Source organism: Coregonus lavaretus (genome assembly GCF_964263955.1).
Source record: "Coregonus lavaretus genome assembly, contig: HAP1_SCAFFOLD_1726, whole genome shotgun sequence".
Lineage (NCBI taxonomy): Eukaryota > Metazoa > Chordata > Actinopteri > Salmoniformes > Salmonidae > Coregonus > Coregonus lavaretus.
This window is the reverse complement of record NW_028163738.1, coordinates 18,266-32,407: the sequence shown is the minus strand read 5'-3', so window position 1 is coordinate 32,407 and position 14,142 is coordinate 18,266. Positions and strand designations below refer to the sequence as shown.

At 44.4% G+C, this 14,142-nt stretch overlaps 1 protein-coding gene across 1 annotated transcript in view; it reads left to right on the top strand.

Annotated features, from left to right (window-relative positions):
• Positions 1-12,632, top strand: part of LOC311117824 (zinc finger and BTB domain-containing protein 47-like) — a 75,188-nt gene extending 62,556 nt beyond the window's left edge. Inside the window, 2 exon segments of the mRNA XM_084192732.1 lie at positions 9,646-10,017; positions 10,020-12,632. Coding sequence (XP_084048858.1) covers positions 9,646-10,017; positions 10,020-10,066 — 419 coding nt within the window. The 3' untranslated portion in view covers positions 10,067-12,632.
• The last annotated feature ends 1,510 nt before the right edge of the window (positions 12,633-14,142 follow it).

The following is a 14,142-nucleotide window of genomic DNA, read 5'->3' as shown; positions in this document are numbered from 1 at the left end:
TCCCTATCTTAGCTACTGTTGTATCAATATGTTTTGACCATGACAGTTTACAATCCAGGGTTACTCAAAGCAGTTTAGTCACCTCAACTTGCTCAATTTCCACATTATTCATTACAATATTTATTTGAGGTTTAGTGAATGATATGTCCCAAATGTAATGCTTTTAGTTTTATAAATATTTAGGACTAACTTATTTCTTGCCACCTATTCTGAAACTGACTGCAGCTCTTTGTTAAGTGTGCTGTCATTTCAGTCGCTGTAGTAGCTGACATGTATAGTGTTGAGTCATCCGCATACATAGACACACTGGCTTCACCTCCCGAGTGTTGCAGTGATTTACATTTACGTCATTTAGCAGACGCTCTTATCCAGAGCGACTTACAGTTAGTGAGTGCATACATTTTCATACTGGCCCCCCTGGCCCCCTGTGGGAATTGAACCCACAACCCTGGCGTTGCAAGCGCCATGCTCTACCAACTGAGCTACACTGGGATTTCACTTGCTGTAGTAGCTGACGTGTATAGTGTTGAGTCATCAGCATACATAGACACACAGTCTTTACTCAGAGCCAGTGGCAGGTCATTAGTAAAGATTGAAAAAAGTAAGGGGCCTAGACAGCTGCCCTGGGGAATTCCTGATTCTACCTGGATTATGTTGGAGAGGCTTCCATTATTGAACACCCTCTGTGTTCTGTTCAACAATATAGCGGGGGTGTAAAGCCATAACACATACGTTTCCAGCAGCAGATTATGATCGATAATGTCAAAAGCTGCACTGAAGTCTAACAAAATAGCTCCCACAATCTTTTTATCATCCATTTCTCTCAGCCAATCATCAGTCATTTGTGTTAATAATAATAATAATAATATGCCATTTAGCAGACACTTTTATCCAAAGCGACTTAAAGTCATGTGCGCATAAATTTTTACGTATGGGTGGTCCCAGGGATCGAACCCACTACTATTTACATTTACATTTTCGTCATTTAGCAGACGCTCTTATCCAGAGCGACTTACAAATTGGTGCATTCACCTTATGATAGCCAGTGGGACAACCACTTTACAATATATATATATAATTTATTTTTTTGGGGGTGGGGTAAGGGGGGGTGAAGGATTACTTTATCCTATCCCAGGTATTCCTTAAAGAGGTGGCGTTACAAGCGCCATGCTCTACCAATTGAGCTACAGAGTTAAGTGCTGTGTTTGTTGAATGTCCTTCCCTATAAGTGTGCTGAAAGTCTGTTTTCAATTTATTTACTGTAAAATAGCATTGTGTCTGGTAAAACAAATTGTTTTCAAAATGTTTACTAGTGGTTGGTAACAGTGATTAGTCTGCTGTTTGAGCCAGTAAAGGGGGCTTTACTATTATTGGGTAGCGGAATGACATTTCCTTCCCTCCAGGCCTGAGGGGGCACACTTTCCTGGAGGCTTAGATAAAGAGATGGCAAATAGGAGTGGCAATATCGTCTGCTATCATCTTCAGTAATTTTCCGTCCAAGCTGTCAGACCCACGTGGCTTGTCATTGTTGATAGACAATAATATTTAATATATATAATATAATATATAATATACAACAATCATTTTTTCACCTCTTCCACACTCACTTTACGGAATTCAGAATTACAATGCTTGTCTTTCATAATTTGGTCAGTTATGCATGGATTAGTTGTTGTCATGCCTAAATCTTGCCAATGTGATGAATGAGCCATCTGATTCAATGAAGGATGGAGCCGACTTCGCCTTTTTGCCCAAGATTTAATTTAAGGTGCTCCAAAGCCTTTTACTATCATTATTTATATAATAGTGGAGTTTCTTCTTCTTTTTATTTAGTTTAGTCGCATGATTTCTCAATTTGCAGTACGTTGGACGATCAGCTGTGCAGCCATTCCTTTCCCTCATTCCTCTCAACCAAACCATTTTTAAATTCCTCATCAATGCTTATTAGTAACTGCAATAAGCAATTTCATAAATGTGTCCAGTGCATCGTCTTGTTGCTCCTCATTACACACCACAGACCTCATTACACACCACAGACCAGCTAATATACTCCACATCTTCAACATATGAATCACTACAAAACTTATTGTATGACCTCTTATACACGATTATATACTTGCTGTTTGGGGTTTTAGGCTGGGTTTCTGTATAAGCATTTTGTGACATCTGCTGATGTAAAAAGGGCTTTATAAATAAATGTTATTTGATATATTAGGCCCAGCCTTTAGAACTTTGGTTTTCCTAGATATGGCTATTACATCTGATGGATGTGGATACTGCTTGCCGGACTCATCCCTTGAGATTATTGAGCGAAGGTTACCCCTGCTTCAGGCCTATTACCGGTCCCGACCCGCTGATACCAATCACGCTGGATTCACACTCGGCAGCCGACAGAAACCTTTATTAAAAACCACTCAGCGAGACGTCTTGTAGTTCTGTACTCTCTGGGGCCTTTCAGAACAGGTGTATATATACTGAGATCATGTGAACCTTAGATTGCACACAGGTGGACCTTATATAACTAATTATGTTACTTCTGAAGGTAATTGGTTGCACCAGATCTTATTTAGGGGCTTCATAGCAAAGGGGGTGAATAGATACAGGTGAAGTCGGAAGTTTACATAAACTTAGGTTGGAGTCATTAAAACTTGTTTTTCAACCACTCCACACATTTCTTGTTAACAAACTATAGTTTTGGCAAGTCGGTTAGGAAAATGTAATTTTTCCAACAATTGTTTACAGACAGATTATTTCACTTATAATTCACTGTATCACAATTCCAGTGGGTCAGAAGTTTACATACACTAAGTTGACTGTGCCTTTAAACAGCTTGGAAAATGATGTCATGGCTTTAGAAGCTTCTGATAGGCTAATTGACATCATTTGAGTCAATTGGAGGTGTACCTGTGGATGTATTTCAAGGCCTACCTTCAAACTCAGTGCCTCTTTGCTTGACATCAATGGAAAATCAAAAGAAATCAGAAACATAATTGTAGACCTCCACAAGTCTGGTTCATCCTTGGGAGCAATTTCCAAACGCCTGAAGGTACCACGTTCATCTGTACAAACAATAGTACGCAAGTATAAACACCATGGGACCACGCAGCCATCATACCGCTCAGGAAGGAGACGCGTTCTGTCTCCTAGAGATGAACGTACTTTGGTGCAAAAAGTGCAAATCAATCCCAGAACAACAGCAAAGGACTTTGAAGATGCTGGAGGAAACAGGTACAAAAGTATCTACATCCACAGTAAAACGAGTCCTATATCGACATAACCTGAAAGGCCGCTCAGCAAGGAAGAAGCCATTGCTCCAAAACTGCCATAAAAAAGCCAGACTACGGTTTGCAACTGCACATGGAGAATAAGATCGTATTTTTTTTGGAGAAATGTCCTCTGGTCTGATGAAACAAAAATAGAACTGTTTGGCCATAATGACCATCGTTATGTTTGGAGGAAAAAGGGGAAGGCTTGCAAGCCGAAAGAACACCAATCCCAACAGTTAAGCACGGGGGTGGCAGCATCATGCTGTGGGGGTGCTTTGCTGCAGGAGGGACTGGTGCACTTCACAAAATAGATGGCATCATGAGGAAGGAAAATATGTGGATATATTGAAGCAACATCTCAAGACATCAAATCAAATCAAATCAAATTTTATTGATCACATGCGCCGAATACAACAGGTGCAGACATTACAGTGAAATGCTTACTTACAGCCCTTAACCAACAGTGCATTTATTTTTAAAAATAAAACAACAACAAAAAAAGTGTTGAGAAAAAAAGAGCAGAAGTAAAATAAAGTAACAGTAGGGAGGCTATATATACAGGGGGGTACCGTTGCAGAGTCAATGTGCGGGGGCACCGGCTAGTTGAGGTAGTTGAGGTAATATGTACATGTGGGTAGAGTTAAAGTGACTATGCATAAATAATTAACAGAGTAGCAGCAGCGTAAAAAGGATGGGGTGGGGGGGCAGTGCAAATAGTCCGGGTAGCCATGATTAGCTGTTCAGGAGTCTTATGGCTTGGGGGTAGAAGCTGTTGAGAAGTCTTTTGGACCTAGACTTGGCACTCCGGTACCGCTTGCCGTGCGGTGGCAGAGAGAACAGTCTATGACTAGGGTGGCTGGAGTCTTTGACAATTTTGAGGGCCTTCCTCTGACACCGCCTGGTATAGAGGTCCTGGATGGCAGGGAGCTTGGCCCCAGTGATGTACTGGGCCGTACGCACTACCCTCAGTCAGGAAGTTAAAGCTTGGTCGCAAATGGGTCTTCCAAATGGACAATGACCCCAAGCATACTTCTAAAGTTGTGGCAAAATGGCTTAAGGACAACGAAGTCAAGGTATTGGAGTGGCCATCACAAAGCCCTGACCTCAACCCTATAGAACATTTGTGGGGAGAACTGAAAAAGCATGTGCAAGCAAGGAGGCCTACAAACCTGACTCAGTTACACCAGCTCTGTCAGATGGAATGGGCCAAAATTCACCCAACTTATTGTGGGAAGCTTGTGGAAGGCTACCCGAAATGTTTGACCCAAGTTAAACAATTTAAAGGCAATGCTACCAAATACTAATTGAGTGTATGTAAACTTCTGACCCACTGGGAATGTGATGAAAGAAAGAAAAGCTGAAATAAATCATTCTCTCTACTATTATTCTGACATTTCACATTCTTAAAATAAAGTGGTGATCCTAACTGACCTAAGACAGGGAATTTGTACTAGGATTAAAGGTCAGGTACTTGGCTAAGGTGTCTGTAAACTTCCGCCTTCATCTGTACATACCGTACAGTACTTGAGGTAAGTTGAGGTAATTGAGGTATGTAAATACCTCAATTACCTTGACTAACCTCGACTTCAACTGTATAAAACGGCAATTCGATACTTTCTCAGCTCGGCAACTGTTATCATTGAATATCATTGAATAAATATTAGTTTTACGAGTGTTACAAACCCTTCAGCGTAATGGTAAAGGTGTAGCCTAACATCCTAAGACATTTCTATACCCCAAGAAATGTCCCCATGGGGAAATCCACTGCCTTTTTTTATTCAAGCAAAGCCCTTTATAATAAGTCTACTATCCCCAAAATATCCTGACTCCCAACCTAGAGGAAACCCAACCCTGTTCCTCCTAAAAACAAAATATGTCCCTGCCCCTGTGGGTAAAGAACAGAGGTTTACCTCTAACTGATGTCTTAGAAGATTTCAGAAGAAGTAACAGACTTCAACCCCAACAACAGAAGAAGTAACAGACTTCAACCCCAACAACAGAAGAAGTAACAGACTTCAACCCCAACAACAGAAGAAGTAACAGACTTCAACCCCAACAACAGAAGAAGTAACAGACTTCAACCCCAACAACAGAAGAAGTAACAGACTTCAACCCCAACAACAGAAGAAGTAACAGACTTCAACCCCAACAACAGAAGAAGTAACAGACTTCAACCCCAACAACAGAAGAAGTAACAGACTTCAACCCCAACAACAGAAGAAGTAACAGACTTCAACCCCAACAACAGAAGAAGTAACAGACTTCAACCCCAACAACAGAAGAAGTAACAGACTTCAACCCCAACAACAGAAGAAGTAACAGACTTCAACCCCAACAACAGAAGAAGTAACAGACTTCAACCCCAACAACAGAAGAAGTAACAGACTTCAACCCCAACAACAGAAGAAGTAACAGACTTCAACCCCAACAACAGAAGAAGTAACAGACTTCAACCCCAACAACAGAAGAAGTAACAGACTTCAACCCCAACAACAGAAGAAGTAACATACTTCAACCCCAACAACAGAAGAAGTAACAGACTTCAACCCCAACAACAGAAGAAGTAACAGACTTCAACCCCAACAACAGAAGAAGTAACAGACTTCAACCCCAACAACAGAAGAAGTAACAGACTTCAACCCCAACAACAGAAGAAGTAACAGACTTCAACCCCAACAACAGAAGAAGTAACAGACTTCAACCCCAACAACAGAAGAAGTAACAGACTTCAACCCCAACAACAGAAGAAGTAACAGACTTCAACCCCAACAACAGAAGAAGTAACAGACTTCAACCCCAACAACAGAAGAACTAACAGACTTCAACCCCAACAACAGAAGAAGTAACAGACTTCAACCCCAACAACAGAAGAACTAACAGACTTCAACCCCAACAACAGAAGAAGTAACAGACTTCAACCCCAACAACAGAAGAAGTAACAGACTTCAACCCCAACAACAGAAGAAGTAACAGACTTCAACCCCAACAACAGAAGAAGTAACAGACTTCAACCCCAACAACAATGTTCCAAAAAAGTTGAACTAAAAAACAACAGTAGAGAAACCGCAAAAATAATAACCAAAAGCTACTCTAAGCAAAACAACCCTTAAACAATTACTGTATACTGTCATATTCACAACTCCTCCCTCAAAACCGGTTACATCTGGTCCATACTGGACTCCCCCTCCCCAAATCCTGAGTCCTTGTTGCTCAGGTCATCTTCCAGGGGTTGGTAGAAGTTCATGTTTCACTGCACTTCCCTCGGCCTCAGCCTCACGTTCTAGTAATTTCCCAGGCTCCACCTCCCAGGCTCTGCTGATGCTGGTGTTGAAGGCGAAGGTCCTGTTTTTCTTTCACGATGACTTCCTGCCTTTGTGTCCTCCTGCTCCCTCAGATCCAGAATCAGCAATTAAATCCAAACCCTGTGTCACCACATGCTTTAGAGCAGACTTCTTCAGCATTAGTAAAGATGTGATCAATACATGTGGATGATTTCATTCCTCTGCTGTTTATAAATACCCTGGTAGGTTGACAGATAACCTGAACCAGGTTGCAGCCACTGGTTACAGTTTGAAGCTTTTTCTTGGGTGGGCAGCGTGATGAAAGACAGTCAATATTTAGGTCACCCAGAAAACATGTTGATATCAAAATCAAATCAAATGTTATTTGTCACATACACTTGTTTAGCAGATGTTATAGCGGGTGTAGGGAAATGCTTGTGCTTCTAGCTCCGACAGTGCAGTAATATCTAACAATTTCACAACATATACATTTACATCATTTAGCAGACGCTCTTATCCAGACAACTTACAAATTGGTGCATTCAACTTATGATAGCCAGTGGGACAACCACCTTTTTTAAATTTATTTTTTATTATTATTATTTTTAATGGGAGGGGGGGTAGAAGGATTACTTTATACTATTCCAGGTATTCCTTAAAGAGGTAGGGTTTCAAATGTCTCCGGAAGGTGGTCAGTGACTCCGCTGTCCTGGCGTCGTGAGGGAGCTTGTTCCACCATTGGGGTGCCAGAGCAGCGAACAGTTTTGACTGGGCTGAGTGTGAACTGTGCTTCCGTAGAGGTAGGGGAGCTAGCAGGCCAGAGTTGGATGAACGTAGTGCCCTCGTTTGGGTGTAGGGTCTGATCAGAGCCTGAAGGTAAGGAGGTGCCGTTCCCCTCACAGCTCCGTAGGCAAGCACCATGGTCTTGTAGTAGATGCGAGCCTCAACTGGAAGCCAGTGGAGTGTGCGGAGGAGCGGGGTGACATGAGAGAACTTGGGAAGGCCGAATATACCCAATACACACAAAACTAGTAAGGAATGGGATTTAAGAATATATACATATATGGACAAGCAATGACAGAGCGGCATGGACTAAGATACAGTAGAATATTATAGAATAGAATGCAGTATATACATATGAGATAAGTAGTGCAAGATATGTAAACATTATTAAAGTGACTAGTGTTGCATTCCTTAAAGTGGCCAATGATTTCAATAGGCAGCAGCAGCAGCATCTAATGTGCTAGTGATGGTTATTTAACAGTCTGATGGCCTTGAGATAGAAGCTGTTTTTCATTCTCTCGGTCCCAGCTTTGACACACCTGTACTGACCTCGCCTTCTGGATGATAGCGGGGTGAACAGGCAGTGGCTCGGGTGGTTGATGTCCTTGATGATCTTTTTGGCCTTCCTGTGACATCGGGTGCTGTATGTGTCTTGGAGGGCGGGTAGTTTGCCCCCGGTAATGCGTTCGGCAGACCGCACCACCCTCTGGAGAGCCCTGCGGTTGCGGGCGGTGCAGTTGCCGTACCAGGCGGTGATACAGCCCGACAGGATGCTCTCAATTGTGCATCTGTAAAAGTTTGTGAGGGTTTTAGGTGCTAAGTCGAATTTCTTCGGCCTCCTGAGGTTGAAGAGGCTCTGTTGCGCCTTCTTCACCACACTGTCTGCGTGGGTGGACCATTTCAGTTTGTCGGCGATGTGTACGCCAAGGAACTTGAAGCTTTCCACCTTCTCCACTGCGGTCCCGTCGATGTGGATAGGGGGGTGCACCCTCTTCTGTTTCCTGAAGTCCACGATCATCTCCTTTGTTTTGTTGATGTTGAGTGAGAGGTTATTTACCTGGCACCACACTCCCAGAGCCCTCACCTCCTCCCTGTAGGCTGTCTCGTCATTGTTGGTAATCAAGCCTACTACTGTTGTGTCGTCTGCAAACTTGATGATTGAGTTGGAGGCGTGCTTGGCCACGCAGTCATGGGTGAACAGGAAGTACAGGAGGGGGCTGAGCACGCATACTTGTGGGGCCCTAGTGTTGAGGATCAGCGAAGTGGAGATGTTGTTTCCTACCTTCACCACCTGGGGGCAGCCCTTCAGGAAGTCCAGGACCCAGTTGCACAGGGCGGGGTTCAGACCCAGGGCCTCGAGCTTAATGATGAGCTTGGAGGGTACTATTGTGTTGAATGCTGAGCTATAGTCAATGAACAGCATTCTTACATAGGTATTCCTCTTGTCCAGATGGGATAGGGCAGTGTGCAGTGTGATGGCGATTGCATCGTCTGTGGATCTGTTGGGGCAGTAAGCAAAGTTGGTCTAGGGTGACAGGTAAGGTAGAGGTGATATGATCCTTGACTAGTCTCCCAAAGCACTTTATGATGACAGAGGTGAGTGCTACGGGGCGATAGTCATTTAGTTCAGTTACCTTTGCTTTCTTGGGTACAGGGACAATGGTGGCCATCTTGAAGCATGTGGGAACAGCAGACTGGGAAAGGGAGAGATTGAATATGTCCATAAACACACCAGCCAGCTGGTCTGCGCATGCTCTGAGGACGCGGCTAGGGATGCCGTCTGGGCCGGCAGCCTTGCAGGGGTTAACATGCTTAAACATCTTAATCACGTCGGCCATGGAGAAGGAGAGGCCACAGTCCTTGGTAGTGGGCCTCGTCAGTGGCACTGTGTTATCCTCAAAGCGGGCGAAGAAGGTGTTTAGCTTGTCTGGGAGCAAGATGTCATACTGATGTTTTGCCAGTTTAACTGCCTTGCGGAGTGAGTAGCTACACTGTTTTGTATTCTGCCATATTCCCAGTCACCTTACCATGGTTCAATGCGGTGGTTCGCGCTTTCAGATTTGCGCGAATGCTGCCGTCTATCCACGGTTTCTGGGTAGGTTTTAATAGTCACAGTGGGCACAACATCACATACATTATCAAGCATTTCACACATATTATCCAGATACTGACTGTTAGCTCTAGATAGCTGTCATTTGTGGTTGTCGTGACTTATGTTTCCGTTTTGTTTAACTTAGTGTCTCATACTAGGGCTTTTTGTTCTCTGTTCTCCCTCCCTCCCTCCCTCCCTACCTCCCTCCCTCCCTCCCTCCCAGGAGAGAAGCCGTATATCTGTGAGATCTGTGGGAAGAGTTTCACCAGTCGTCCCAACATGAAGCGTCACCGTCGGACCCATACGGGGGAGAAGCCGTACCCCTGCGAGGTGTGTGGTCAGAGGTTCCGTTTCTCCAACATGCTCAAGGCTCATAAGGAGAAGTGCATCCGGGTCAGCAACCCCATGGTAACCGACAGCAACGACCTCCTGGGTGTCAACCCCCCCTCCCCGACTGTTTCTGCGGACCCTGCTGCTATTGATCAGGTGGTGTTAGGGGCGATGCTCCCGGGGGCAACGCACCACCATGCCATGCCCCTCTCCCTCCCCCTGATCCACTCCCTGGGGGGGCTGCCCCACCCCCCCGCGCCACACCTCCCCCTCCTCCACCCCTCTTCTCTGGCAGGATGGGCTCCAACATCTAGCTAACGCACTCTGCTCCACTAACAGACCAGACCGCTAGTATCCATCTACTCTACAGCACTCTGCTAACAGACTGCTAGCATCCATCTACTCTACAGCACTATGCTAACAGACCGCTAGTATCCATCTACTCTACAGCACTCTGCTAACAGACTGCTAGCATCCATCTACTCTACAACACTATGCTAACAGACTGCTAGCATCCATCTACTCTACAGCACTATGCTAACAGACTGCTAGCATCCATCTACTCTACAACACTATGCTAACAGACTGCTAGCATCCATCTACTCTACAGCACTATGCTAACAGACTGCTAGCATCCATCTACTCTACAACACTATGCTAACAGACTGCTAGCATCCATCTACTCTACAACACTCTGCTAACAGACTGCTAGCATCCATCTACTCTACAACACTCTGCTAACAGACTGCTAGCATCCATCTACTCTACAACACTATGCTAACAGACTGCTAGCATCCATCTACTCTACAACACTATGCTAACAGACTGCTAGCATCCATCTACTCTACAACACTATGCTAACAGACTGCTAGCATCCATCTACTCTACAGCACTCTGCTAACAGACTGCTAGCAGCCATCTACTCTACAGCACTATGCTAACAGACTGCTAGCATCCATCTACTCTACAACACTATGCTAACAGACTGCTAGCATCCATCTACTCTACAACACTATGCTAACAGACTGCTAGCATCCATCTACTCTACAACACTATGCTAACAGACTGCTAGCATCCATCTACTCTACAACACTATGCTAACAGACTGCTAGCATCCATCTACTCTACAGCACTCTGCTAACAGACTGCTAGCAGCCATCTACTCTACAACACTATGCTAACAGACTGCTAGCATCCATCTACTCTACAACACTATGCTAACAGACTGCTAGCATCCATCTACTCTACAGCACTCTGCTAACAGACTGCTAGCAGCCATCTACTCTACAACACTATGCTAACAGACTGCTAGCATCCATCTACTCTACAACACTATGCTAACAGACTGCTAGCATCCATCTACTCTACAACACTCTGCTAACAGACTGCTAGCATCCATCTACTCTACAACACTATGCTAACAGACTGCTAGTATCCATCTACTCTACAGCACTCTGCTAACAGACTGCTAGTATCCATCTACTCTACAGCACTCTGCTAACAGACTGCTAGCAGCCATCTACTCTACAACACTCTGCTAACAGACTGCTAGCATCCAGTCAGCCAACACCCTGAACCCCCGGAAGTACTCAGACTATCTATGAGAGGAGGGGGATTCACAGGAGCGAAGCAAGACATGGATGGAAGGAGGATTCCTTCATAGAACTGCATCGCATCTTAACTTGGCCCTGGTCTCTGTGGATTCTGCAGACCAAGGCATCTTAACTTGGCCCTGGTCTCTGTGGATTCTGAAGACCAAGGCATCTTAACTTGGCCCTGGTCTCTGTGGATTCTGAAGACCAAGGCATCTTAACTTGGCCCTGGTCTCTGTGGATTCTGCAGACCAAGGCATCTTAACTTGGCCCTGGTCTCTGTGGATTCTGAAGACCAAGGCATCTTAACTTGGCCCTGGTCTCTGTGGATTCTGCAGTCTGAAGACGTGAAGAATCATACAGAGGCTTCTTGTGACATATGCAGTATAAACGCATACACCTACCATATGGGAATGTTATACTGTGTTGAATAGTTCACTTCTGCCCTGGTTGTTGAGAGTTCAGAGGGGCATGTAAAATGAGAACATCTGTTGTTGAATTGCTTTCATTCTGATTACCATAAAGCCACACCCCTTAATAAGACCCTGCTTGTAGCACAATGTAACATTGGTCAGATTAACCCCTCCTCAGATGAACTAGTTACTGGTCAGATTAACCCCTCCTCAGATGAACTAGTTACTGGTCAGATTAACCCCTCCTCAGACAAACTAGTTACTGGTCAGATTAACCCCTCCTCAGATGAACTAGTTACTGGTCAGATTAACCCCTCCTCAGACAAACTAGTTACTGGTCAGATTAACCCCTCCTCAGACAAACTAGTTACTGGTGAGATTAATTACATTAATAATAATAATTAATAACCCCTTCTCATATTATCTAGCTAGTTACTGGGTTGGCTCTGGGGCCTAAGCTCCTCCCTAGGTGGTCTGTATGGAATGAGTTCTCTACAGAAGGTTCTAGGTGTTCTGTAGGGAATTAGTTCTCTATAGAAGGTTTTAGGTGTTCTATGTGGAACGATTATTGTCTGACAGAAGGTTCTAGGTGTTCTGCGCGGAATGAGCTCTCTACAGAAGGTTCTAGGTGTTCTATGTGGAACGATTACTGTTTGACAGAAGGTTCTAGGTGTTCTGTGTGTAATGAGTTCACTACAGAAGGTTCTAGGTGGTCTGTGTGGAATGAGTTCTCAATAGAAGGTTCTATGCGGAACGATTTCTCTCTGACAAAAGGTTCTAGGTGTTCTGTGTGGAGTGAGTTCTCTACAGAAGGATCTATAGTGGGGAGAACAAGTATTTGATATACTGATTTTGCAGGATTTCCTACTTACAAAGCATGTAGAGGTCTGTAATTTTTATCATAGGTACACTTCAACTGTGAGAGACGGAATCTAAAACAAAAATCCAGAAAATCACATTGTATGATTTTTAAGTAATGAATTTGCATTTTATTGCATGACATAAGTATTTGATCACCTACCAACCAGTAAGAATTCCGGCTCTCACAGACCTGTTAGTTTTTCTTTAAGAAGCCCTCCTGTTCTCCACTCATTACCTGTATTAACTGCACCTGTTTGAACTCGTTACCTGTATAAAAGACACCTGTCCACACACTCAATCAAACAGACTCCAACCTCTCCACAATGGCCAAGACCAGAGAGCTGTGTAAGGACATCAGGGATACAATTGTAGACCTGCACAAGGCTGGGATGGGCTACAGGACAATAGGCAAGCAGCTTGGTGAGAAGGCAACAACTGTTGGCGCAATTATTAGAAAATGGAAGAAGTTCAAGATGACGGTCAATCACCCTCGGTCTGGGGCTCCATGCAAGATCTCACCTCGTGGGGCATCAATGATCATGAGGAAGGTGAGGGATCAGCCCAGAACTACACGGCAGGACCTGGTCAATGACCTGAAGAGAGCTGGGACCACAGTCTCAAAGAAAACCATTAGTAACACACTACGCCGTCATGGATTAAAATCCTACAGCGCACGCAAGGTCCCCCTGCTCAAGCCAGCGCATGTCCAGGCCCATCTGAAGTTTGCCAATGACCATCTGGATGATCCAGAGGAGGAATGGGAGAAGGTCATGTGGTCTGATGAGACAAAAATAGAGATTTTTGGTCTAAACTCCACTCGCCGTGTTTGGAGGAAGAAGAAGGATGAGTACAATCCCAAGAACACCATCCCAACCATGAAGCATGGAGGTGGAAACATCATTCTTTGGGGATGCTTTTCTGCAAAGGGGACAGGGCGACTGCACCGTATTGAGGGGAGGATGGATGGGGCCATGTATCGCGAGATCTTGGCCAACAACCTCCTTCCCTCAGTAAGAGCATTGAAGATGGGTCGTGGATGCGTCTTCCAGCATGACAACGACCCGAAACACACAGCCAGGGCAACTAAGGAGTGGCTCCGTAAGAAGCATCTCAAGTTCCTGGAGTGGCCTAGCCAATCTCCAGGCCTGAACCCAATAGAACATCTTTGGAGGGAGCTGAAAGTCCGTATTGCCCAGCGACAGCCCCGAAACCTGAAGGATCTGGAGAAGGTCTGTATGGAGGAGTGGGCCAAAATCCCTGCTGCAGTGTGTGCAAACCTGGTCAAGACCTACAGGAAACGTATGATCTCTGTAATTGCAAACAAAGGTTTCTGTACCAAATATTAAGTTCTGCTTTTCTGATGTATCAAATACTTATGTCATGCAATAAAATGCAAATGAATTACTTAAAAATCATACAATATGATTTTTCTGGATTTTTGTTTTAGATTCCATCACAGTTGAAGTGTACCTATGATAAAAAATTACAGACCTCTACATGCTTTGTAAGTAGGAAAACCTGCAA